General features: G+C 52.7%; 1 protein-coding gene across 1 annotated transcript in view; it reads left to right on the top strand.

Moving 5' to 3' along the window:
* The window catches only part of DNAH17 (dynein axonemal heavy chain 17), a 150931-nt gene that overhangs the window by 107918 nt on the left and 15962 nt on the right, over nt 1-27051 (top strand). Inside the window, exons 58-73 of the mRNA XM_077973073.1 lie at nt 1009-1173; nt 2424-2519; nt 2680-2897; nt 5675-5882; nt 6203-6318; nt 7907-8099; nt 9192-9427; nt 10485-10607; nt 12306-12510; nt 13101-13265; nt 13531-13671; nt 14351-14521; nt 19488-19610; nt 20343-20536; nt 23920-24068; nt 26548-26675. Coding sequence (XP_077829199.1) covers nt 1009-1173; nt 2424-2519; nt 2680-2897; nt 5675-5882; nt 6203-6318; nt 7907-8099; nt 9192-9427; nt 10485-10607; nt 12306-12510; nt 13101-13265; nt 13531-13671; nt 14351-14521; nt 19488-19610; nt 20343-20536; nt 23920-24068; nt 26548-26675 — 2631 coding nt within the window. The remainder of the gene's footprint in view (nt 1-1008; nt 1174-2423; nt 2520-2679; nt 2898-5674; nt 5883-6202; nt 6319-7906; nt 8100-9191; nt 9428-10484; nt 10608-12305; nt 12511-13100; nt 13266-13530; nt 13672-14350; nt 14522-19487; nt 19611-20342; nt 20537-23919; nt 24069-26547; nt 26676-27051) is intronic.

Raw genomic sequence — 27051 nt, 5'->3', positions numbered from 1 at the left:
CGAAAGTAAGATGAGCCTCCTGCCTTTGAGAAGCATTCACTCCTAGGCCAGGGTTAGTATACTTGTCGTAACGAAAAAACAGGCTCAAAATACTTTCACAATGTTGATCATAAAGAGGGCACATTACACAGGGGATGGCACCTGCCCCATGTGTGGTGAGATTTGATCATCATGCCCAATGTGGTCAATAAATATGCATCTGTTCATTCATAAGTGCCATTCATACCATGGTGCCCGGCTCAAAAGCCTCCCTGGATCCTTTCCTTCATGCTGTGTTGATATGTAAGGGTTCTGCCTGCTTCAGACCTCCTCCATCATGCAGTCCCAGTCCTTCATCTTTATTGCCCACCACTGACACCTGTGAGGGGGCCTGAAAACAGCTGCCACCTCCCTGCTGGAGTTGTGAACAGACTGGCGCCTCCCATTCGCTTCCGGGGGAGCTTTCGCACCCCTGCCCCCCCCCACAAACTCTCGCTGTCACTCTCCCACCAGCCTGGAGAGGCCCTGGCCAGCCCTGCTCAGCACTGCAACTCAGCTGGCATTTGAGACAGAGTCTCGCTCTGTCATCCAAGCTGGAATGCAGTGGTGCGATCATGGCTCACTGCAGCCTCAACTTCCTGGGCTCAAGCGATCCTCCCACCTCAGCCTCCCAGGTAGCTGGGACCACAGGTGCAGGCCACCATGCCTGGCTATATTTTTTATTATTATTTATACAGACAGGGTCTCACTATGTTGCCCGGGCTGCAGCTGATATTTTTCTTTTCAGTCACCTTGCCAACTCCTTTGAGCACCAGGAATGTCTCATACTTGTGACCTGTGTACACAGTCAGAGCTCAATACCTGCTTTTAAGATATTGAAAAGACTCTCCAAACCGAGTCACTGGGAGTCGTAAGACACAGCCCTGCCGTTCTGCCCCTCTGTGGCTCCCACCCCTCGTCTGCCCAGTGCAGGGCGGCGTATGTTGGCTGCGGCCCACGCTTGCTGTTTCTTGGTTTCTCCTTCCCCAGGTGGATGACTTGAAAGCGAAGCTGGCGATTCAGGAGGCTGAGCTCAAGCAGAAGAATGAGAGTGCAGATAAACTGATCCAGGTGGTCGGCGTCGAGACCGAGAAGGTCAGCAAAGAGAAGGCCATTGCTGACGAGGAAGAAGTCAAGGTCGAGGTCATCAATAAGGTAGGTGAAGGCAGCCCAGCGTGGCCTCAGGACGGCTGCTGCGCTGGCCAGGCCTCCTGAGCTTCCCCATGCGTTCAGGTGCCACCGACAGGCATAGGAAAGGCTGAGACTTACATAGAAGGACAAGGTTCCTAAACCAGTGGGACCCCGAAGGAGGAGTCTCTCCCAGGTGAGGACCCCCACTCAGAGGCAGGCTTTCCTTAGAAGTAACGCCCATCCCTGTAGCCGAGCTCCTCAACATTCAGCCCTCAGCCCACGGTGGCAGCCTCACCAGGAGCTTGTGAGAAATGCAGGCTCTCGGGCCCCAGCTTAGCTCTGCTCAATAGGGCCTGCATGTTAACGAAATGCCTGAGATGCATGAGCATGGGAGGGGTTGAGAAGACCTGGCTGGAGCCTGGTCCTCAAACGTGCGGCACCAGACCCCCCTACCCCCGCCACAGAAGGTAGGACGTTACTGGCCTCGGGTGGGCTCCTTGCTGGTTTTGGGGGTGGCTGAGGTTGAGAACCACTGCTTAGGGGGAGTGTCTTCATCATCTTTGGAGCCTGAAGGTCACAGCATCAGTGGTGTAGCTTCTCATCACCCCTCCCTGGGTGCTTTTTTTGTCGTCAGTCCCACGTCTGGGTAATTATTTAAGAGCGTTCCAGTCATTGCCCACTGTCTCCTGAGTGAATGAATGAGTATGTGCATGGATGAAGGAGTTGCTACTTTCTTGGGGCGGGGGGTAAGCTATATACTCTGAGATGTTCCATTTTGGATGGATTATGAAACAGCCCCAGAAACAATAAGACTGCAAAGTCAGGGTGGTCTGGGTGGCCCCTGGATTTCCCCTCCCATCTTGGAACTCAAGAATCCCACCCAACTGCCAAGGCATTGCTCATTCTGCCCTGAGCGCTGTGGGGCAGAGCAGAGGAGGCAGGGAGGATGGTGGGCTCCAGACAGGGGCCAAGTACACACGGAAGGATGTTGGCAAAGGAGCTCAGTCAGCAAACGCAGCAAATGTGAGTGGTAGCCAGAGGGGCAGCCTCTTTTGTGGAGCTCAGACCTGCTGGGGCCTGGGCCGCCCCTCACCACTGCTGCCTACACATGCACATATGCACATACACGCATGCACATACACATACATGCACACACATGCACACATATACTCATGCACACACATGCATGCACACACATACACACATGCACGTACACGCCCCCACAGGTAGATGGACAGACCTGCAGTAACCTCTCCTGTCCATCTTCCTTCCAGAATGTCACCGAGAAGCAAAAGGCCTGTGAAACGGATCTGGCCAAAGCAGAACCGGCCCTACTGGCAGCCCAGGAGGCTCTGGACACTCTGAATAAGGTAAAGGGGGAGGGAAAGAAAGGGGACCCCTGGCCTGGGTGGAGAGGAAGCGGCCTTCACTGCTGGCATGGGTGGTGACGCGCTCACGGCGGCTTCCTTGGGGCATCGCCGAGGACCCAGTCCAAACTCCCGTCGGACCCATCCTGTCTGTCGTTTGCAGAACAACCTGACAGAGCTGAAGTCCTTCGGGTCCCCCCCAGATGCCGTGGTCAACGTCACCGCCGCCGTCATGATTCTGACCGCACCTGGGGGCAGGATCCCCAAGGACAAGAGCTGGAAGGCGGCCAAGATCATGATGGGCAAGGTGGACACCTTCCTAGACTCCCTGAAGAAGTTCGACAAGGAGCACATCCCCGAGGCCTGCCTGAAGGCCTTCAAGTGAGTCGGGGCTGGGCCTTGCGGCCGGGGCTTCCCTCCGATTCTCCATCAGGCCAAGGCAGGGTGCTGAGGGTGAAGTGTGGCCTCAGGCTTCTGGGGCCTGTGGCTCAAAATCTAGGCAACCCCTTCCCCATACAGCACCCCAAGAACACAGCTGACAAGCTCAGCAGTGGGAACCCTCAGGCCACAGGTCTGAGAGAGGCCGGCCAGGCCCCGCAGAGGTCAGCCCCTGTGAGAGCAGCTGACCACATGAGCACATGTATTGCACACATGAATACATGTGAGCACAAATGCAATGCACACATGCACACATTAAAAATGCACACATGTGCACACATACACATGTATACATAATCACGTGTGCACACATGTACACGTGAATGCAGTGCACGCATACAAAACATACATGCGCACACGTGTACATATAAGCACAAACATGCATGCACATATGTACATATGAATGCAGTGCACAGAAAGTGCACGCACATGTGCTCACATACACATGTACACACACAAGCATGCACATGCATGCACACATGAACATGTGTACACATGAATGCAGTACACACAAAATATACATGTGCACAGATGCACATGTGCGCACACACATGCACACAGGCACGCACAGCGAGTGGCCACAGGCCTGGGGCTCTGCCATGCATCTTTCTTTTGCTGGCCTGACTGTAAAGGTCCTACATCTGGAGGGGCAGGACTGGCAATGGCTCCTTCTGGGATGAGCCATGGGACTTGGGAAGGGTGCCATGGGGACTCTGCCTTTCATCCCATAAATGTCAACACGTTGGCATTTGGGGTGCTCCACTCTGTAAGTGCCCAGCCTGTTCCCCACCCCGTGTGGCTCCTCACTGGCCATCCCCTAGGACGCCAACTTCAGGGTGCCCAGACTGAGAAAGACCAGACCCCAGTGACCGCAGCTAGGACCCCAAAACCTCTCAGCTCCATGTGGGAGGAAGAGGGTGGGACTGCTGCGAGACATCTTGTAAGTAAAGAATAAAGTATAAGAGAAACCAACAAGAACGCCTGGAGGGCTACACCAGGGTGTGCCACCGCCAATCAACATTTGATCTATTTCTTTTCCGTCTTTTCTCTAAGGTTTTTTTTTGTTTGTTTTTGTTTTTTAATATATAGTTGAAATAATACTGGGCTGGGCGCTGTGACTCACACCTGTAATCTCAGGACTTCGGGAGGCCTAGGCAGGGGGATCATGAGGTTAGGAGTTTGAGATCAGCCTGGCCAACATGGTGAAACCCCGTTTCTACTAAAAATACAAAAATTAGCCCGGTGTGGTGGCGCATGCCTGTAATCCCAGCTACTCAGGAGGCTGAGGCAGGGGAATCGTTTGAATTCAGGAGTCAGAGGTTGTAGTGAGCCGAGATCACGCCATTGCACCCAGCCTGGGCAACATAGTGAGATTCCATCTCAAAAAGAAAAGATAATACTGTACACATATATTTATTCCGCTTTTTTTACTTAATATTATCACACCAAAAAGAAAAAAAAAAACCAACACTTTTCCCTATGTTATTAAAAACACTTCTTAGCCAGGCACGGTGGTGCATGCCCGTAGTCCCAGCTACTCGGGAGGCTGAGGCATAACAATCACTTGAACCTGGGAGGTGGAGCTTGCAGTGAGCCAAGATCACACCACTGCACTCCAGCCTGGGCAACAGAGTGAGACTCCATCTCAAAAACAAAAACAATAAAACACTTCAAGGCTGGGTACGGTGGCCCACACCTTTAATCTTTAATCCCAGCATTTTGAGAGGCCAAAGCAGGAGAACCACCTGAGCCCAGGAGTTCGAGACCAGCCTGGGCAACAAAGAGGACCCCGTCTTGACAAAAAAAAATTAAAATTAGCCAGTCGTGGTGGTATGTGCCTATAGTCCCAGCTATTCAGGAGGCTAAGGTGGGAGGATCACTTGAGCCTAGGAGGATAAGGCTGCCATGAGCCGTGATCACACCACTGCACTCCAGTCTGGGCGACACAGTGAGACCCTGTCTCCAAAAAAAAAAAAAAACCCAATAAATATGATTTTCTTAACTTTTGTATGTATGATCTTACCACACGGGAATCATAATTTACTTAGCACTTCCTGCTTCATTGAGTATTTAGGCTGTTTTTGTTTTGCTGTTATAAATGAGGCCTCAATAAATGCCTCCTCCTATCACCCCACAAGCTTCTGCACTGTTCCCTGCCCACACGGTGTGGTGTGTGTCTGGGAGATGCACGCTCATTTTAATATTAGCCTACACAAAGCATAAGTAGACCAGAGCGAGAAATGATGGGCTCTGTTCCCAACCTCAATTTCAATCACGTTTCAATGAACATTTTGAATTATCCATTCAGATTTCTTTCTGCAGGCAGTTCAGTTCATATGTAATGATGTTGGTGTCATTTTTAAAAACACTAGTTTCTACAGTGCCTAAGCTGCACCTATGGGCATTTTTCTTGGTCACTGTACCATCCCCCAAAGTATAACACCTGCCACATCATCTCTTCTGCGTCTCATCCCTCTTAACCTTATAGTTTTAGTCTCCTGGTGCCCGACTTGGAAAACTGGGCAATGCCACTGTGGGGCAATGGGAGTGGCAGAGTGGAGCCAGTGGGGCATGGCCTCTAGGGCCAGCCTGACTGTGTGAATCCCAGCGTTGCCCCTCCAGAGCTGTGCCACCCTGGGCAAGACACTCAGCCTCTCTGGGCCCATTTTGCCGGAGCAGGACAGGGTGACGACTCCGGCCCACTGGTGTTCTCTCGCTAGGCCCTACCAAGGCAACCCGACGTTCGACCCCGAGTTCATCCGCTCCAAGTCCACGGCCGCCGCCGGCCTCTGCTCCTGGTGCATCAACATCGTCCGCTTCTACGAGGTCTACTGCGACGTGGCGCCCAAGAGGCAGGCCTTGGAGGAGGCTAATGCAGAGCTGGCAGAGGCGCAAGAGAAGCTGTCCCGGATCAAAAACAAGATTGCCGTAAGTGCCGGCTCGCTCCCGTCTCTGTGAAACACCAGAGCCACTTGCTTGCGCTGCCGGTCAATATCTCTGTTTAAAATGGGTTGGCACGGCGCGCCGTCGTGAATTATTCAGCAGCGTGAGAGGATGCAGGCAGAGGCAGGGGCCAGACGGTGCCGGGAGCTGCTTGGTGTCCTTGGCCTCCATGCTCCAGAGGGCTCTCAGCCTTTATGGGAGCCTCTTAGACACTCAATGCTCACAGGACCCAGCCCTGCTGCCGCTGCAGCGTGCTACAGATGCCTCGTGGGGTTTTCCAGCAGCTTTCCAACTTGGTTTTGCAGGAACTTAACGCCAACCTGAGCAACCTAACCTCAGCGTTTGAAAAAGCAACGGCTGAGAAAATCAAGTGTCAGCAGGAGGCCGATGCCACGAACAGGGTGATCTTACTGGCGAACAGGTATTGGCTCCTCCCCGAGACCACCCTCCTGCTCTCAGACCCCTGAAAAGGGACAAGCCCACACAACTGCCTTGGGAGGAAGAGGAGGAAGTCCAGGTGGAAGCAGCCAGGTTGCCACTTTGACTTCTTGAGCTCAAAGTAATTAGGATAAACCTTGGCCTCCTGCATAGTCAGGGGCCTCCACAAAATATGACCTATCGCGTGGTTCCAAGTAACCCACGCTGGCCTGGGACACTGGGCCCCACGGGGCTTGCTCCAGGGGCATTACTTGGTCATAACCCACTGTCACCCACCACGTGGCTTCCAGGGTCACTTTGCAGCCAGCAGACAGTCATTTCACGGATTACATCACGGTTTGGGACTCCAGAGTAGTGTCGTCCACTAGGGACATAATGCCAGATGTGGATGTGTCACCTTAACTTTTCCAGCAGCCACATTTAAAAAGTACAGAGGCTGGCTGGGTGCAGTGGCTCATGCCTGTAATCCCAGCAGTTTGGGAGGCTGAGGCAGGTGGATCACTGGAGGTCAGCGTTCAAGACCAGCCTGGCCAACATGATGAAACCCCATCTTACTAAAAATACCAAAACTAGCCAGGCAAGCTGGGCATGGTGGCTCAGCGTTCAAGACCAGCCTGGCCAACATGGTGAAACCCCATCTCTACTAAAAATAGAAAAATTAGCTGGGTGTGGTGGCGGGCGCCTGTTATCCCAGCTATTTGGGAGGCTGAGGCAAGAGAATCACTTGAACCCAGGAGGTGGAGGTTGCAGTGAGCCAAGATTGTGCCATTGTACTCCAGCCTGGGCAACAGGAGTGAAACTGTCTAAAAAAAAAAAAAAAAAGGCATGGCGGTGCACACCTGTAGTCCCAGCACTTGGAGGGCTGAGGTGGGAGTTTGAAAGTTTGAAACCAGCCTGAGCAACATAGTGACACCCCATCTCTACAAAAAAACATTTTTAAGTACAAAGAAATAGTTATAATTTTATTTAACCCCAAATATCCAAGATATTATTTCAACAGGTAACTAATATAAAAATTATCAATGAGGTATTTCCTGTGCTTGTTTTCATTCTGAGCCTTGACATCCTGCATGTCTTTTTCTTTTTTTTTTTTTTTTTAATTTTTTTTGGAGACAGAGTCTCACTCCGTCACCCAGGCTGCAGTGCGTGGCATGATCTTGGCTCACTGCAACCTCCATCTCCCGGGTAATTCTTGTGCCTCAGTCTCCTGAGTAGCTGGGGCCACAGATGCACGCCACCACGCCCAGCTAATTTTTATATTTTTAGTAGAGATGGGGTTTCACCATGTTGGCCGGAGTGGTCTCAAATTCCTCAGGTGATCCACCTGCCTCATCCTCCCAAAGTGCTGCGATTACAGGCGTGAGCCACCACGCTCAGCCAAGAAACACGATTTGGGCTTCTCTAAAGCATTTCCTCCCCAAAACTCCCCAAAAGCATTTTCATCGTTGAGCCACTGAGCCAGGTGCCAACGGGAAACTCTGAAGATTCACAGAGGTGCAGAGGTGGAGGCTTGTCTGGTCCAGTCCTTTCACCGATGCAAATATGTTTTATTCTCTCTCGTTCCGCTTCAGGCTGGTGGGGGGATTAGCATCGGAAAATGTCCGCTGGGCTGAGTCTGTGGAGAACTTCAGGAGCCAGGGGGTCACACTGTGTGGGGACGTCCTGCTCATCTCTGCCTTCGTGTCCTACGTGGGCTACTTCACCAAGAAATACCGGAATGAGCTGATGGAGAAATTCTGGATCCCTTACATACATAACTTAAAGGTAAGGAGTGGAGTCCTGGCCAGGCGCGGTGGCTCACGACTGTAATGCCAGCACTTTGGGATGCCGAGGCGGACGGATTACTTGAGGCCAGGAGTTCATGAGCCACCTGGCCAACATGGTGAAACCCCATCTCTATTAAGCATACAAAAAAAAAAAATTAGCCAGATGTGGTGGGGAGCGCCTTAATCCCAGCTACTGGGGAGGCTGAGGCAGGAGAACCGCTTGAACCTTGGAGGCGGAGGTTGCAGTGAGCAGAGATCGCACCACTGCAATCCAGCCTGGGTGATAGAGCAAGACCTAGTCTTTTAAAAAAAAAAAAAAAAAAAAAAGTGGAGTCCTATTCATCACTCAGGAAATCTGGGGAGGTCCCAGCAGGGCAGAACCAGCCACACGGCACCTTGACTTCTGTGATGAGGCTCAGGCCCCTTTGGGGATAAGAATGTAGCCCAGTGGCATTGCGCGGTGGCTCACGCCTGTAATCCCAGCACTTTGGGAGGCTGAGGTGGGTAGATCACCTGAGGTCAGGAGTTCAAGACCAGCCTGGCCAACATGGTGAAACCCCATCTCTATTAAAAATACAAAAATTAGGCTGGGCGTGGTGGCTCACATCTGTAATCCCAGCACTTTGGGGACGCCAAGGCGGGCGGATCACCTGAGGTCAGGAGTTCAAAACCAGCCTGGCCAACATGGTAAAACCTCGTCTCTACTAAAACTACAAAAATTAGCTGGGTGTGTTGGTGGGCACCTGTAATCCCAACTACCTGGGAGGCTAAGTCAGGAGAATCTCTTGAACTCGAGAGGCAGAGGTTACAGTGGGCCAGGATCACGCCACTGCACTCCAGCCTGGGTGACAGAGTAAGACTCTGTCTGGGGGCAAAAAAAAAGAACATGGCCCAGTGTTGCTGTGCTGACGTCGTTTCTGGCCGAGTTACAAAGCTGCTCTGTCCAGAGTGATGGAAATGGCTGGCTTCTCCCAGGTCGTCCGGCTGGTCCACCCCTAACCGCAGCACCAGACACAGCATGATTTGGAGAGCTGTTCTCTAGTAATAAGGTCGCATCACCCCTTCTAAGAAAGTGTGCCTCCCTGGGCAGGTCCCCATCCCGATCACAAATGGCCTGGATCCCTTGAGCCTGCTGACAGATGATGCGGACGTGGCCACCTGGAACAACCAGGGCCTCCCCAGCGACCGCATGTCCACCGAGAATGCCACCATCCTGTGCAACACTGAGCGGTGGCCGCTGATTGTGGACGCCCAGCTCCAAGGAATCAAGTGGATCAAAAACAAATACAGCAGTGAACTGAAAGCCATCCGCCTGGGACAGAAGAGGTGTGTGCAGGCAGGCGCAGGACCTGGACCAAAGCCCCCCACTGCTTGGAAGCATGCCTTAGGCATTTCAAATTGGTTCCATGGATGGGTGGGTCTTTAAATATAAGTACTAGCCCACAGGTTTTAAATTTGACCCCGGGGAACAGCAGCAGTAGTAAAGAATGAAATTAGGAGCTCTTTTCCCTTCCCCTGTCCCCATCACCCGCTGCTCCTGCAGGGAAAGGAGAGTGAGACGGAGGCTCAGGCCGGGGGTTGCCTCCCACTTGGCCATTTGCTGGCTGGAGGCTTGAGGTGGTCACGTTCTTGGGTCTTGTGGTCTGTGTTCTCATCACAGATGAGAAACAATGGCTGTTAAACGACACAGGTACAGTGACGCCCTGTCTTCCTAGCAGTGCTGGAAAATCCAATGGCGTGTGGCTATGAAAACATTTGCCTCTGTGGCCATAAAGCTACTCAAAGCTGCTTCCAGGCCGGGCGCAGTGGCTCATCCGTGTAATCTCAGCACTCTGTTGGGGAGGCCAAGGCAGGAGGATTGCTTGAGCTCAGGAGTTTGAGACTGGCCTGGGCAACATAGTGAGACCTCATCTCTCCAAATAATAAAAAAAAAAACCTAGTTGGGTGTGGTGGTATGAGCCTGTAGTCCTGTAGTCCTGTAGTCCTGTAGTCCTGTAGTCCTGTAGTCCTGTAGTTCCAGCTATTCAGGAGGCTGAGATGGGAGGATCACTTGAGCCTGGGAGGTCAAGGTTGCAGTGAACCCTGCTCACGCCACTGCACTCCAGCCTGGGTGAGAGAATGAGACCCTGTCTCAAAAAACAAAACAAAGCAAAACTTTACATTTTCATCTCCACTCCCATAAGAGCACAGGGGCAGTTTACAAAGAAGCCCCTCAGCTCCTTTCAGGAAAGGGTGAGCTGTTGGGAACAAGTTGTGGGCTCCTAGGTCACCACTCGCTTGGCGCCATCTCGCTCGGAGGGCAGGGGCTGCTGGTCGGCGCGTGCGCGCACCGCTCCATCACGAGGCCCTCTGCCGTGAACCAGCTTCCGTGCTGTGCCCGCAGCTACCTGGATGTCATCGAGCAGGCCATCTCGGAAGGGGACACCTTGCTCATTGAGAACATCGGCGAAACCGTGGACCCCGTGCTGGACCCTCTACTGGGCAGGAACACAATTAAAAAGGGAAAGTGAGTTGTTTCCATCTGCGTGGCTTGAGCCAGGTAAACATGTTCGGGCCCGAGGCCTGGGCATGTGCATGTAGGGAAGACGCCCGGAATGCCCTTTGCTTCCATGGTAAGCAGCAGGGGCTTTGACAAAATGCCGACTGGAGGGAAGGAGCCCCCAGATCCCGAGGAAAGACTGGAAAGGGGCCACATCCCCATTAGGAACATCTCCGCCACCGTTTTATCAGTGATCACCTCCAGACGGTGAGGCTTGGAGGTGATGTCTTTCTTCTTTCTGTTCTTAGGCATTTTGCAAATCTTGGGACTGCGTTACCTTTAAAAATTCACACGAAATTCACACAACATAAAATTAACCATATTAAAGTTCACAATTCAAGAGCATTTAGTACACTCACAATGTTGTACAAACACATCTGTCCAGTTGCACATTTTCAGCACCCCGAAAGGAAGCCCCACACCCACTGTTCTTCTTCATTCCCCCTCCCTCCTGAGCCCTGGACACCCACTGTTCTTCTTCATTCCCCCTCCCTCCTGAGCCCTGGACACCCACTAGTCTGCTTTCTGTGTCTGTGGATTTGCCTATTCTGGACATTTCCTCTGAATAGAATCAAGCAACATGTGTCTTTTTGTGTCTGGCTCTTTTTACTCAGCATTTTTTGTTTGTTTTTTGAGACGGAGTCTTGCTCTGTCGTCCAGGCTGGAGTCCAGTGGTGCAATCTCTGCTCACTGCAGCCTCTGCCTCCTGTTCAAGTGATTCTCCTGCCTCAGCCTCCCAAGTAGCTGGGATTACAGGCACACATCACCACGCCTGGCTAATTTTTGTATTTTTAGTAGAGATGGGGTTCCCCATGTTGGCCAGGATGATCTCGAACTCCTGACCTCAGGTGATCCACCTGCCTTGGCCTCCCAAAGTGCTGGGATTACAGGAGGGAGCCACCGCGCCTGGCCTTTACTTAGCATGTTTTTAGGGGTCATGCATGTGGTTGCACGTGTCAGTCCTTCATTCCTCTTTATGGCAGGATCACATTCCACGTGTGGCTGTGCGCATTTGTTTGTCCACTCATCAGTTGATGCATGGAGCTCGCATTATTCACTTTACAATTTTAAAAAATTAAATCTACCTTAAAAAAACGTAAATGTCAGAGCTGACAGGAGCCACCTTTAAATGCAGAGATGCATGCAGAAACCCAGAACAGGGTGGCAAATCGATATGCCGAGGTCCTAGACTCTGGGAAGGGCCTGGTGTGAGTGCTGAGGGGTTAAGTTAGCCAGAGGCCCCTCAAAGTGAGCCCAGCTACAAAGAGGGGAGAGGAGGGTGTAGGGTCGGAGAGAGGCACCCCCCACAGTGGATGAGCAGACCCCGGGTTGCAGTCCTGGGAGCTTCCAGGATGGACTGATGTTACAAATGGGTCTGGGTCGGGGCTCCCAGAGGAGCACAGCGTGCAGCCAGAGGGGCGTAAACCCTGCTGCAAACATGAGCCTGACCACCCAAGGAAAGAGCAGGTGCATCTCGCAGAAGGGCCCACGTCACAGGCCGGGGAGGAGGACCAGACAAGGAGAGGTGCAGTGCTCTTCCAGGGACCAGAAGGAGGGCTCAAGGTGGCGGCCTGGCCTGGGGCGGGGGTGAAAGGTGGTCTGTGCTTGTGTTCCTCTCCCCTGGCCACTGGGAGGCCCACTAACCCTTTCCTCCGCTAACCCCAGGTACATTAAGATTGGCGACAAGGAGGTGGAGTACCACCCCAAGTTCCGCCTGATCCTGCACACCAAGTACTTCAACCCGCACTACAAGCCAGAGATGCAGGCTCAGTGCACCCTCATCAACTTCCTGGTCACCAGGGATGGACTCGAGGACCAACTCTTGGCCGCTGTGGTGGCCAAAGAGCGCCCAGATCTAGAACAGCTGAAGGTAACGGCCTCAAGGTCGGTCACACGGGAGGAGGGGCCGTCCCACGCAGAGGGGGCCGGGTCACCGTGAGGCCCCGAGCAGGGCCACCAGCCCGGTGTGTGTTGTTGCTTCTCTCTGAAGGTGCCTCAGTATGTCCCGGGGCATCGCAGCTTCTCGTACGACAGGATGGGTCATTTCCTTCCCCGCTGTCCCCTCTTCCAGCTCCCAAATTTAATTCTAAGTCACATGACTGCTTTGCTTAAAGAACATGAGTCACAGCGGTCCTCAGGGGGCTCTAAGCTCCAGAGCGCTGCCCTGCAAGAATGGCCTGGCTGCCAGCCCTTCCGCCCGCCACAGTGCATGGGCTCAGGAGGCCCAGGCCCGCCTGTCCCCATTCTGCCCCCTACAGTCTTCGTGACAGGAAGCCTCAAGGCTGGGAGCAGGCCCAGGGCCTCTCTGAGGTTCCAGGGGCTCTGCTTTTGCAGCCCCTGAGCTCGTTCCTCCTGCTCAAAGCCTGAGCCGTGGCTCAGCCACACGGCTACCCGAGGGAGGCCTGGGTGCCCGGCAGACAGAGCCAGGCCATGCAGTGACAACCGCATCTCCCCTTGCAGGCGAACCTCACCAAGTCTCAAAACGAATTTAAGATTGTTCTGAAAGAGCTGGAAGATTCGCTCCTGGCCCGTCTGTCGGCTGCCTCGGGGAACTTTCTGGGAGACACAGCTTTGGTGGAGAATCTGGAGACCACCAAGCACACAGCCAGCGAGATCGAGGAGAAGGTCAGAGCTGCCTCGGTGACGTGCCCTGACAGCCGGGGCATGGGAGGCTGGGCCACGGGCGATCGGCGCCTCCCCCACCAGCAAGGAGAAAAGCAGCTTCAGTCATACATGCCCGAGCAGGCCCAGGGCAGGAGAAGGGGCCCGAGCTCCCATCCTGCACCCAGCTGCTGCTGAGAGCCCTTGGGTAGCTTCCCAGGGAGCGAGGCTGGTGGCTGGGAATGAGCCCATCTGCTGTGTCATTCAAACCCCTTTTGTTTGTGTCGAGGTGGTGGAGGCAAAAATCACGGAAGTTAAAATCAACGAGGCGAGAGAGAACTACCGCCCAGCTGCAGAGCGGGCATCTCTGCTCTACTTCATACTGAACGACCTCAACAAAATCAACCCCATCTACCAGTTCTCCCTCAAGGTGCGCCCTGCAGCTGGGGCTGGGTGCCTCCCTCAAGGTGGGGCTGCATCTGGGCTCCACAGCCAGGTCTGTTGCCCGCACAGCCATCAGGCAGTGCCAGGGCCACCCTCAGAGGGCAGACCTGGTCCAGCCTGCAGACGGGGCTGGAAGTGGGGGAGCCAGGGGCCCCCATCAGTCCTACACCCATTCTCCTCAGGAGAGGGTATGAGCTGCTCCCTCCTCCCTGCTCTTCCCCTGGTGCCTCCAGGCACCCCCAACCCAATCAAAACAAACTGGATGGCCTGGCATGGTGGCTTATGCCTATAATCTCAGCACTATGGGGGGTCGAGGCAGGTGGATCTCCTGAGGTCAGGAGTTCAAGACCAGCCTGACCAACATAGTGAAACCCCGTCTCTACTAAAAGTACAAAAATTAGCCAGGCGTGGTGGTGCATGCCTATAATTCCAACTACTCAGGGAGGCTGAGGCAGAAGCATCACTTGAACACGGCAACCTCCCTCACTGCGGAGGGTGCAGTGAGCCGAGATCACGCCACTGCACTCCAGCCTGGGTGACGAAGCAAGGCTCTGTCTCAAACAAAACAAACTGGAGGCCACCACAGGCGGCAGGGAGTGGTGGTGGGGAGTGGTGGCAGGCTCCATCTCTGCACATCTCCATGACTCTGGGTGGCGGATCCGCAGGCCTTCAACGTGGTGTTTGAGAAAGCCATCCAGAGGACCACCCCTGCCAGTGAGGTGAAGCAGCGGGTGATCAACCTGACGGACGAGATCACCTACTCCGTCTACATGTACACCGCCCGGGGGCTCTTCGAGAGGGACAAACTCATTTTCCTGGCACAGGTTACGTTTCAGGTAATGTCTAGCCTCACTTCTCCTAGTGTGGTCCGTGGACCAGCAGTGTCAGTGACCCCTGGGAGCTTTGTGGAAAGGCAGATTCTTGGGCCCCCACCCAAACCTGGTGATTTCAAACCTGCATTTTAGCAACATACCCAGGTGATTGTAAAGTCTGAGATGCCTGATGTGGAACAGGCCTGGGGCTCTCTTAGTCAATATTTGGGAAGCTGGCACATTATTCCAATGGGAGCTAGTAAAGGGGTGGTGTGGCAAGGAGAATTTCACAAGGAAATGTCATTTTACATATAAGTTGTGCTGAGTAAATAGTCCTCCATTAGTGCTTAGCCCACTGTGGGGTGAGTGATGTTTCTTAAGAAATAAGTGTATGAATAAACAAATATTCCTCCTGTTTTATACAGTCCTGCTAAAATATTTAAAGATCTGCATTCTCTGAAACTGATTAAACAGCCTGTCTTAATTTGTTTTGTGCTGCTATAATAGAATACCCAAGGCTGGGTAATCTATAAACAATAGAAATTTATTTCTCATGGTCCTGGGGTCTGGGAAGTTCCATATGAAAGTGCTGGCATCTGTCAAGGGCCTTCTTGCTGTGTCATCCCATGATGGAAGGCTAGAGGGCGAGAGAGAGCACAAAAGGGGCCAAACTCCTTGTGTAACAAACCCACTCCATTGATCATGACATTAAGCCATTGACTCTGCTCTCATGGCCCAGTTGCCTCTCAGGCCCCGCCTCCCAACACTGTTGCACTGAGGATTCAGTTTCCAACATATGCTTTTTGGGGAACACATTCAAACCATAGCACAGCCCCTCTGCAATTTTGTTTACACTGTGCCATAAGTATGGTTGGAAACACTAGTTTTTGTTGTTGCTGTTACTGCTGCTATTTTGAGACAGTATCTCACTCTGTCACCCAGGCTGGAGTGCAGTGGTGCAGTCACAGCTCACTGTAGCCTTGAATTCCTGAACTCAAGCAATCCTCCCACTTCAGCCTCCTCAGTAGCTGGGACTACAGGCATGTGCCACCATGCTCGGCTAATTCTTCAGTTTTTAAATTATTTTTATTTATTTATCTTTAGTAGAGACAAAGTCTCACTATGTTGCCCAGGCTGGTCTTGAACTCCTGGGCTCATGTGATCCTCCTGCCTCAACCTCCCTGTAGCTGGGAATACATGTGTACACTGCCGTGCCTGGCTAATTTTTAAATGTTTTTATAGAGACAGGGTCCTGCTATATTGCTCACCACACTCGGCTAATTCTTTAGTGTTTTTGTTTGTTTTTTGAGACGGAGCCTTGCTCTAATGGCAGGCTGGAGTTCAGCGGCACGATCTTGGCTCGCTGCAACTGCTGCCTCCTGTATTCAAGCAATTCTCCTGCCTCAGCCTCCCTAGTAGCTGGGACTACAGGTGCACGCCACCATGCCCGGCTAATTTTTGTCTTTTTATTAGAGACATGGTTTCACCATGTTGGCCAGGATGGTCTCAATCTCTTGATCTCGTGATCCGCCCGCCTCAGCCTCCCAAAGTGCTGAGATTATAGGGGTGAGTCACCATGCCTGGTCAATTCTTTAGTTTTTAATTTTTTTTTTTTTTTTTTTTGAGACGGAGTCTCGCTGTCTCCCAGGCTGGAGTGCAGTGGCCGGATCTCAGCTCACTGCAAGCTCCGCCTCCCGGGTTTACGCCATTCTCCTGCCTCAGCCTCCCAAGTAGCTGGGACTACAGGCGCATGCCATCTCGCCCGGCTATTTTTTTGTATTTTTTAGTAGAGACGGGGTTTCACCGGGTTAGCCAGGATGGTCTCGATCTCCTGACCTCGTGATCCACCCGTCTCGGACTCCCAAAGTGCTGGGATTATAGGCTTGAGCCACCGCGCCAGGCAGTTTTTAATTTTTTAATTAATTTTTTTTTTTTTTTTTTTTTTAGTAGAGAGTCTCAGTATGTTGCCCAGGCTTGCCTTGAACTCCTGGGCTCAAGTGATCCTCCTGCCTCAACCTCCCTGTAGCTGGGAATACAAGTGTACACTATTGTACCTGGCTAATTTTTTTTTTTTTTTCTGTTTTTTAGAAAGAGTTTTGCCCTTGCTGCCCAGGCTGCGGTGCAATCGTACAATCTCAGCCCACCACAATGTCTGCCTCCCAGGTTCAAGCAGTTCTCCTACCTCAGCCTCCTGAGTAGCTGGGATTACAGGCATATGCCACCATGCCCGGCTAATTTTTGTATTTTTAGTTGAGACAGGGTTTCTCCATGTTGGTCTCGCTGGTCTCAAACTCCCGACCTTAGGTGATCCACCCGACCTTAGGTGATCCACCCGCCTCGGCCTCCCAAAGTGCTGGGATTACAGGCATGAGCCACCGCACCCAGCCCTAATTTTTTTTAATGTTTTTAAAGAGACAGGGTCTCACTATATTGCCCAGGCTGGGCAACACTAATTGTATAAATAGGTTGGGCATCAGTTTAAGCCTAGCTTTTAATTCAAACTCAAACTCTGAACCAATGGGGTCCATATTATGAAGGTTCCTTTTACATGTGAATCTCTGAATCACAGGCTCACTGTGAGATTTTCTCCTGGCTGAGAGGTCATCAGGATAAGAGTTCTCAGTGCTCCCCCTCATTTTCCAGGGTAGAAAGCAGAAAGCATTCTCTTTGGTCCCAAGGAATGTTTTGTGTGACCAAAAGAAAGAGTCCGGCTCAGGAAGAAACTCTCTATGGGATCTGAAAAACAGACCCTTTGGGTACTTGACTGAGGAGATGGCAGTGGCCATTACCCCTGCTCCCAGCCACCTGCTGCCCATCTGAGACAGAGAGTGCCAGGTTAGCTGCCCAGTACACCACTTCAAAATGACCCAGACCCTGCCCACAGGAGGTCCAGAGGGCCAGTATGCACAAGTGACAAGATGGTATGGAATATGGCCCAGCATTCCACCTCTGGGCACACACCCACAAGACCTGGAAACAGGTGTCCAGCATCTGTCCAGATTCCCGTACACCAGCATTCACAACAGCATTAATCGCAGCAGCCAAAAGCCAGATGAGGCCAGGCACTGAGGCTTATGCCTATTATCCCAACATTGCGGGAGGTCAAAGCAAGAGGATCACTTGAGGCGGTTTGAGACTAGCCCAGTCAATATAGCAAGACCCCATCTCTACAAAAAAAAAAAAAAAATAGCTAGGTGAGGTGATGCACGCCTGTAGTCCCAGCTACTTGGAAGGCTGAGATGGATGGTCACTTGAGCCCACGAGTTCAAGGCTGCAGTGAGCTATGCTCACAGCACTACACTCCAGCCGGGGGCAACAGAGCCATACCCTGTCTCTCAAAGACAACAACAAGGCTGGGCGTGGTGGCTCTCACCTGTAATCCTGGTACGTTGGGAGGCCAAGACGGGCAGATCACTTGAGGCCAGTAGTTCAAGAGCGGCCTGGCCAACATGGTGAAAACCCCGTCTCCACAAAAAATACAAAAATTAGCCGGGCATGGTGGCACGCACCTGTAATTCCAGCTACTCGGGAGGCTGAGACAGGAGAATCGCTTGAACCCAGGAGGTGGAGGTTGCAGTGAGCCGAGATTGCACTACTGCGCTCCAGCGTGGATGACAGAGGAAGAGTCTGTCTCAAAAAGTAACAATAAATAATAAAAAATAAAAACAACAAAGCCAACCAATTCACAACAGCCAGAACGACGTGCTGTCCATCAGCAGATGAACGGAGAACCCCAGCGTGGTTATATTCAAGTATGGGATATTACTCAGCCTTACAGGGGAAGGAGGTTCTGACACATCTACAATGTGGATGAACCTCGGAAGCATCACGCTAAGTGAAAGATGCCAGATGCAAACAGGGCAGGTCGTGTGCTTCTGTCTATACGAAGCATCCAAAATGGGTGCATCCCTAGACAGAAGGCAGATGAGCAGCTCTCAGAGGCGAGGGGAGATGGGAAGTGACTGCTCAAGGGGTGAAGGGATAACAAAAAAGTCCTGGAACTAGAGATTGCTGGTGGTTGCACAATGCTGCGAATATGTGAAATGCCACTGGATTGTACACTAAAATGTAAAATTTGTCAATTTTTTTTTTTTCAAGACTGGTATCGAACTCTTGGCCTCAGGTGATGCACTCGCCTCAGCCTCCCAAAGTGCTGGGATTACAAGTGTGAGCCCTCATGCCCAGCCTGTTTTGTGTTTTTTTTTTTTTGAGACAGAGTCTTGCTCTGTCAGCCAGGCTGGAGTGCAGTGGCATGATCTCAGCTCACTGCAACCTCTGCCTCCCGGGTTCAAGCGATTCTCCTGCCTCAGCATCCCGAGTAGCTAGGGCTACAGGCATGTACCACCACGCCTAATTTTTTTGTATTTTAGTAGAAACAGGGTTTCACCATGTTGGCTAAGCTGGTCTTGAACTCCTGACCTCAAGTGATCCACACCCACCCCCCCGCCCCAGCCTCCCAAAGCGCAAGGATAACAGGCGTGAGCTGCTGTGCCCGGCCAAAATGGTCAATTTTATGGTATGTGTATTTCACAACTTAAAAAGCGAGACGAGGTAAAGATAAAACTTTACCCCGGCCGGGCGCGGTGGCTCAAGCCTGTAATCCCAGCGCTTTGGGAGGCCGAGACGGGCGGATCACGAGGTCGGGAGATCGAGACCATCCTGGCGAACACGGTGAAACCCCGTCTCTACTAAAAAAATACAAAAAACTAGCTGGGCGAGGTGGCAGGTGCCTGTAGTCCCAGCTACTCGGGAGGCTGAGGCAGGAGAATGGCGGGAACCCGGGAGGCGGAGCTTGCAGTGAGCTGAGATCCGGCCACTGCACAAAAAAAAAAAAAAAAAAAAAAAAAACTTTACCCCAACCCAAAGGGGCAGAACAGGGCGCCCCCTGCAGGCCAGGAGTGTGAACTCCTCTTCGGGTCCAGCACGCATCTTCAGGGCTGCTGAGGTTTTACTGGCTGCATTAAGCGTGTACACCTCCATGTTCCCCCAGGTCCTGTCCATGAAGAAGGAGCTGAACCCAGTGGAGCTGGATTTCCTCCTGCGGTTCCCTTTTAAGGCTGGGGTGGTCTCCCCAGTGGACTTCCTGCAGCACCAAGGCTGGGGCGGGATCAAGGTTTGTCTTTAGACATTGAACACGCTGTGCTTTCTTCCACCCATGGAGCCTTTCCAGCTGATGCTGCGGATGTTTACAAGGCCAGAATACCAGGCTCTGTGGCCCACACAATTCAGTAAAGCAAGGAGGCCCCACAGATGGGGATGGAGACCAAGAAGGGCTGGCTACCAGCTCACAGATAATTCTGCATTCCTATAGGGAATGTGACATGCGTTAGGTCCCTGAGTCCTGCACACAGCAAGCAGAGAGTGACATCCTCTGAGGGCCAGAAGAGGCCTCAGGGCCTCTTACCACCCCTCCCCCAGCCACCCCCCTTCCCAGCGTAAGGGAAGTGGCAAGTTAAAATTTTGTTCTTCGGATTCCTGGACACCGTCAGGGACCCTCGAGTCTCAAGGTCTGCTCAGAGACTGCTCAGAGAAACCTGAAGAAGGTTGTCCCCTGAGCTAGAATGGCCTCATTTCCAGAGACCCCTAGAGAAGCAGCCCCGGTCCCTCCCACGCCTCACGTCCCCACATTGGACCCCACCAAGGAGGCTCCCGGCACTGTCCTGGGATGCCTGAGCTGGGCACGGACAGCTCGTGCTTTGGTGGCCGGCCTCTCGGGCTGGCTTATCCCAGAGCCTCAGTTTCCTCGGAGGGCAGTGGCCTCTCCTCCTCGAACGAACTGTACAGGAAGGCTCTCGGGACGCGGGTAAGTGGGAAGAGTCACAGGGCCTGCTGCCTCTGCCCCTAGGCCCTCTCGGAGATGGACGAGTTCAAAAACCTGGACAGCGACATCGAAGGATCTGCCAAGCGCTGGAAAAAGCTGGTGGAGTCAGAAGCCCCCGAGAAGGAGATCTTCCCCAAGGAGTGGAAGAACAAGACGGCCCTGCAGAAGCTGTGCATGGTGCGTTGCATGCGGCCGGACCGCATGACCTACGCCGTCAAGTGAGTGTCCCGCCGCCGTGCCGGCAGCCCCGCCCCCGAGGCCCAGGCCTGAGGGAAGCTCGGCCCAGCTGCTGTGCTAGACTCTCTGTGGACTTGAGTTGATCCCCTGAACTTCTCCCCATTTTACACAGAAACGAAACAGGGCTCAGAGGGGCTAAATCATTTCACACAAAGTTCTTTGAGGACAGAGGCAGGATTCCACCCCAGGCTGCAGACTCCAGTCCTGAGTTCTTATTAATCCTTAATGTCTCAGAGCATCATGAGGGGAACCCCTTGTCCCCCGCTAACCTGACTGCAGAGGGGTGCCCTGCAGTACATGATAGGAAGAAGACTCCCCACATGAGCCTCCTAGATTGAAAGTAAGATGTCAAGTGTGGACATGAATGTGCACTGAGGCCATACCAATGGGGTCCTTTTAGGATGTTTTGAGGGAGAAAACAATGGCAAAACCATCAGCACTCGACTCTTGAGTACCTCGGTGGCAAAACGTAAAGTCAATCAAAGATGTATTAATATGGCTAGTTTGCAAGAGAACTGTTCTGATTTCACCAACAATTTCTCCAGACCTGAAACCCTTCCATGTTGGACGGATGGGTTGTTGAAGGAAGGAGGTGACGTTTAGCACAGAAATGAGCCTGGGCTCCGTCCTCAGAGCACCTGGGGCCTGTCTGGCTTCTTCCCTTTTCATTTCCCCAAGTAGTCTGAAAGCAGCCAGGTTTCCCAAAAGACACTCATGTCCCTAATAGAATTACCCTCTGATGGCCAGGTGCGGTGGCTCACGCCTGTAATCCCAGTACTTTGGGGAGGATCGCTTGAGACCAGCCTGGGCAACACAGTGAGACCCCACCTCTACAAAAAGTCTAAAAATTAGCCGGGTGCGGTGGCAGCCTCCTGTAGTCCCAGCCACTCAGGAGGCTGAGGTGGGAGAATCGGTTGAGCCCGGGAGGTGGAGATGGCAGTGGGCCGAGATTGTGCCACTGCACTCCAGACTGGGCGACAGAGCGAGACCCTGCCTCAAAATAAAAACTAAAGAATTCCCTCCTGACAAAGCAGAGGCCTAACTCCTGACAGTAGCTTTGTTTTGCTTTGTTTTCCCCGGTAGGAGAGGACAGGGACGGGAGTGGTGGGGAGGAGGGGGCGGAACAAAGCCAGAAGTCACTGTGATGCAGGAGAGCAGCAAGGTCCAGGGAGAAAGCCGGCTGCGTCCCGGACTCAGAACTTGGAGGAAGCAGGGTCAGAGTTTGGGAGAAGCCAAGGTAAAGTCCCTCGACCATCACAGCAGGAACGCCCTCTCCTGTGGGAAAGTGCAGCATGTTTGCATGTTTGGGTCACAAAACCCAGTGTGTATCTGATTCCTCGTCTAGAAGATTAGGTGAGGTGACCTTCCCCGTCTCCTGAGAGCTTTTGAGAAGCGCCTAAGTTAGCCAGTGTGACTGCACTCTGGCCACCTAAAAGAAGGAAACAGCCACCCACGGCGGAAGCATTTGTGTGCTCTGCGGTGGCCTGGACCATCCCAAACACCCGTGAGCCCAGATCATCCCTCAGCCCTGACATGTTTCACATTTCTATGACGTGGAGCAAAGCAGATTTACTGCCCTAATTATACAGGGAGGGGGTCCCTTAAAAGCAAGAAGGTTGAAACAGACGTGGCTAATAACAAAGCCAGCACTGGCCAAGGGTGTCTCGTGTCGGGCACTGTTGGAAGCATTGACAGCCGTGGGAGCACTTCCACTTCCACACTCACAGGTCACGGGCACTGGGAGGCCAGGCCAGACCACCGCCGGGTGCGCAACACAAACCCTGACGCGCAGCACGTGCCAGATGGTGTCAGTGCTCCCTCTGTGGCCAGCTGCAAGCTGCCCGGGTCTGCTGCAAGCTGTCACCAGCCGGCTCCAGCACTCCTTTGTCAAGGCCACCACGTCAGAGGTGGTGAGGCCTGACTGGAACCCAGCATGCATGCTTCTGTGTCATTCATTCGTCCATAGCCAATGACCATTTGGCCTGGGCAACTAATTAGCAAAGGTGATCCAGAGTCATTCCTGCCTAGGGGCAGGACTTCCTATGTTCTGGAAGTTCCTTCCTAGACAAGGATCACAGCATCTGGGGTCTGAGTCCATTCCAGAGGCCTGAATAGAATTGGGGGCCTTCAGGAGGAGCAACTCCTCCCCATCTTTGCCTGAGGCTGGCCCTGGTTCAGAACACCAGACAGAAGCCAGCAAAGGCCAGAGCAGGGAAAGGAATAGCAGCTCCAGGTGTCCCCAGAAAGTCCCAAGGGCATGGAGAGGCACTAGCCAGCTGACTCCTGGTTGAACCACAGGAGCTGAGGTGCGCTGGGTGGCCTGAGTGTGAGCAGACCCTTCTGAAAGTCAACCCAGACTCTCGAACACTCAGGTGTTCACGTGCCCAGGGATGAGCACTTCTCACCCCTCGGGATGCGGCCATTGCTCCTCCTTTCAGAGACCAGCTGGCCACTAAAATCTTACAAAAATTTTTTTTTTTGAGGTGGAGTCTCGCTCTCTTGCCCAGGCTGGAGTGCAGTGGCGCCATCTCACCTCACGGCAACCTCTGCCTCCCGGATTCCAGCGATTCTCCTGCCTCAGCCTCCTGAGTGGCTGGAATTACAGGCCTGTGCCACCAAACCTGGCTCATTTTTGTATTTTTAATAGAGACAGGGTTTCATCATGTCGGTCAGGCTGGTCTCAAACTCCTAAATTCAAGTGATCCGCCTACCTTGGCCTCCCAAAGTGCTGGGATTACAGGTGTGAGCCACCACACCCGGCAAGTTTACTAATCTTAGCTCAGGTGATTCATTCTTTCCACATACTGTAAGCTCAGCCCTCTGTGATCACAGGAGAAAGGCCGACACCTGATCCAAAGATCATGGGAACATCACTAGGTCCTCCATGGGAGGATTAGCAGAGACCCCGACTGACCCCAGACTTACAGGGGTCATGTTAGAAAGAGTCTGGGGCTTTTGTAGAGACAGGTGTTTATATCATCTGAAGTTGCTTTTTTCTTTGACTTGTTTAGGCTCACTAAAGCCTTGCTCTAATCCGAACTTCCTTCCTTCTCAGCCCCCCGCCCCCCGCAGTTGACCCTGGGTGCCTTCCAAGGCTGGTCTCTCCCTGCACCTGCTTAGACTGCTCCAAGGAGGAGCACAGTGCGGGGCCCCTCGGGAAAGAAAGGGTGCCCGGGGCAAACAAGGCCAATCCTTCGCAGAAAGGAAAGCCCAGTAAAGACTCTGCTCTCCTGCCACGGGCCTTGTCCTGCTGAAGAAAGTCCACCAAAAAAGGGCCCTCCTGCCTGGCCCAGAGCCCACCCCAAGGCCCCTGCCCTGGCCCAGAGCCTCGGGTTCCACTGCCTCTGATGCATTCCACCCCTAGGAACTTCGTGGAGGAAAAGATGGGCAGCAAGTTCGTGGAAGGCCGGAGTGTCGAGTTTTCTAAGTCCTACGAGGAGAGCAGCCCCTCCACGCCAATCTTCTTCATCCTCTCCCCCGGGGTTGACCCCTTGAAGGACGTGGAAGCCCTGGGTAAGTGTAGCAGGCAAGCGATGTTCTCAAAGATGAAGCATTGGCCAGGCGGGGTGGCTCACGCCCGTAATCCCAGCACTTTGGGAGGCTGAGATGGGCGGATCATGAGGTCAGGAGGTCGAGACCATCCTGGCTAACACGGTGAAACCCCATCTCTACTAAAAATACAAAAAATTAGCCGGGCGTGATGGCAGGCGCCTATAATCACAGCTACTCAGGAGGCTGAGGCCGGAGAATGGCATGAACCTGGGAGGTGGAGCTTGCAGTGAGCCGAGATCGCGCCACTGCACTCCAGCCTGGGGTACGGAGCGAGACTCTGTCTCCAAAAAAAAAAAAAAGAGACGGAGTATTGTCGGCATCACCAGGCACCAGGGAAATGCACACCAAAAGTACACGAGACGCCACTTCACACCCAAGATGCCGCTTCACACCCAAGACACCACTTCACGCCCGTAGGATGGTGATGATCAAGAACAGGAAAATAACACGTGTTGTCAGGACCCTGAGAACTGCGACCCTTGAAGGTTGCTGGGAGGATGTAAAACGGGGCCACTGCTGTGGAAAACAGTCTGCTGGTTTCTCAGCAAGTTACATATAGAATTAGCACATGATCCAGCAATTCCACTCCTGGGTATACACCCAAAAGAACTGGAAATTTAAATTTGTGTCCAAGCAAATGCTCTACACAAATCATTCATAATAGCTAAAAGGCAGAAACCACCCAAATGTCCATTAATTGACGAGTAGATAAGTGGATCAACAGAATGTGGTGGATCTATATGGTGGAATAGTATCCCTCGATTAAAAAAGAGTGAAGCAGGCCGGGCGTGGTAGCTCACACCTGTATCCCAGCACTTTGGGAGGCCAGGGTGGGTGGATCGCTTGATCACAGGAGTTCAAGACCAGCCTTGGCAACATGGCAAAACCCCGTCTCTACAAAACGTACAAAAAAATGTAGCCAGCTATGGTGGTACACGCCTGTGGTTCCAGTTACTCGGGAGGCTGAGGTGGGAGGATCACTGGAGCCCAAAAGGTTGAGGCTGCAGTGAGCCATGATCAAGCCACTGCACTCCAGCCTGAGTGACCAAGTAAGACCCTATCTCCAAAAAGCATGCAGTAGGCCAGGTGCAGTGGCTCACAGCTGTAGTCCCAGAACTTTGGGAGGCTGAGACAGAAGGATCACCTGAGCCCAGGAGTTCAAGATCAGCCTGGTCAACATAGGGAGACCTTGTCTCTACAGAGAAATTTATTTTATTTTATTTTATTTTATTTTATTTTATTTTATTTTTGAGATGGAGTCTCACTCTGTCGCCCAGGCTGGAGTGCAGTGGCGCAATCTCAGCTCACTGCAAGCTCCGCCTCCCGGGTTTACGCCATTCTCCTGCCTCAGCCTCCCGAGTAGCTGGGACTATAGGTGCCCGCCATCTTGCCCTGCTAGTTTTTTGTATTTTTTTAGTAGAGACAGGGTTTCACCGGGTTAGCCAGGATGGTCTCGATCTCCTGACCTCGTGATCCGCCTGTCTCGGCCTCCCAAAGTGCTGGGATTACAGGCTTGAGCCACCGTGCCCGGCCTGAATTTTATAAATTAGCTGGACATAGTGGTGCATGCCTGTGGTCCCAGCTACTCTGGAGGCCAAGGCATAAGGATCACTTGAGCTTGGGAAGTGGAGTTCAGGCTGAGTGACAAGAGTGAGACCCTGTCTCAAAAAAAAGTGAGGCCAAGCACAGTGGCTTACACCTGTAATCCCAGCACTTTGGAAGGCCAAGGCAGGTGGATTGCCTGAGTTCAGGAGTTCGAGACCAGCCTGGCCAATATGGTGAAACCGCCCCTCTACTAAAAATACCAACACTAGTCAGGTGTGGTGGTGGGCGCCTGTAATCCCAGCTACTCAGGAGGCTGAGGCAGAAGAATCACTTGAACCCGGGAGGTGGAGCTTGCAGTGAGCTGAGATGGCGCCACTGCACTCCAACCTGGGCGACAGAGTAAGACTCCGTCTCAAAAAAAAAAAAAAAAAAAAAAAAACAAGAAGTACTGATACATGCTACAACATGGATGGACCTCAAAAACACTACGCTCAGGGAAAGAGGCCAGACACAAAGGCCCCATATTGTGCAGTTCCCTTGACATGAAACATCCAGAATGGGTAAATCCATGGAGACACAAAGGAGACTGTAGATGACGGGCTCCTGGAGGAGACCCTGGAGGAGAGATTGGGAGTGACCATCTAACGGGTATGGGGACCACCTCTTGGGCCATGACAGTGTTCTAGAACCAAACGGATGATTGCACAGCATTGTGAATACACTGAATATCAGTGCACTGTACGCTTTAGGATGGTTTTTAAAAGGCAAGTTTTAGGTTATGTGTATTTCACCACCAAAACTGAACGAGGGAGGCATGTGGAATTCCTAGCTGCACATCACAGAGTCTGAACCCGTGTCGTTTAATTACCTGCTGTTTTTTCCTGTTTTTCTTTAGGAAAAAAACTAGGGTTTACCATAGACAATGGAAAACTCCATAATGTGTCCCTGGGGCAGGGACAAGAAGTGGTGGCTGAGGACGCTCTGGACGTGGCCGCAGAGAAAGGACACTGGGTCATTCTGCAGGTACGAGGGGCCCAGCACTGCGGGGTAAGGACTCCCCGCACTGAGGCGACCGTGGGGATGGGCCCAAAGGCCCGGCAGGAACCAGGATGTGTAGTTTGCATTCAGAAATGTGGGTGGAAATCCTAACACCACTGAAGGAGGAGGCACCCCCGGTGTCGGCCCTGCTGGGGTCAGCCGGGTGGTGTGGGGCACCATGACTGCCCAGAGGAAAGCATGGATTCAATGGTGGAGGGAAGCTGGACTTTATACGAGACTACCCCAAACAGAGATTATTTAAACAAATGGTCAGGCACAGTGGCTCACACCTGTAATCCCAGCACTTTGGGAGGCTGAGGCAGACAAATCACCTGAGGTCAGGAGTTCGAGACCAGCCTCA

Source organism: Macaca mulatta, chromosome 16 (genome assembly GCF_049350105.2).
Source record: "Macaca mulatta isolate MMU2019108-1 chromosome 16, T2T-MMU8v2.0, whole genome shotgun sequence".
NCBI lineage: Eukaryota > Metazoa > Chordata > Mammalia > Primates > Cercopithecidae > Macaca > Macaca mulatta.
This window is presented reverse-complemented; position numbering and strand designations above follow the sequence as displayed.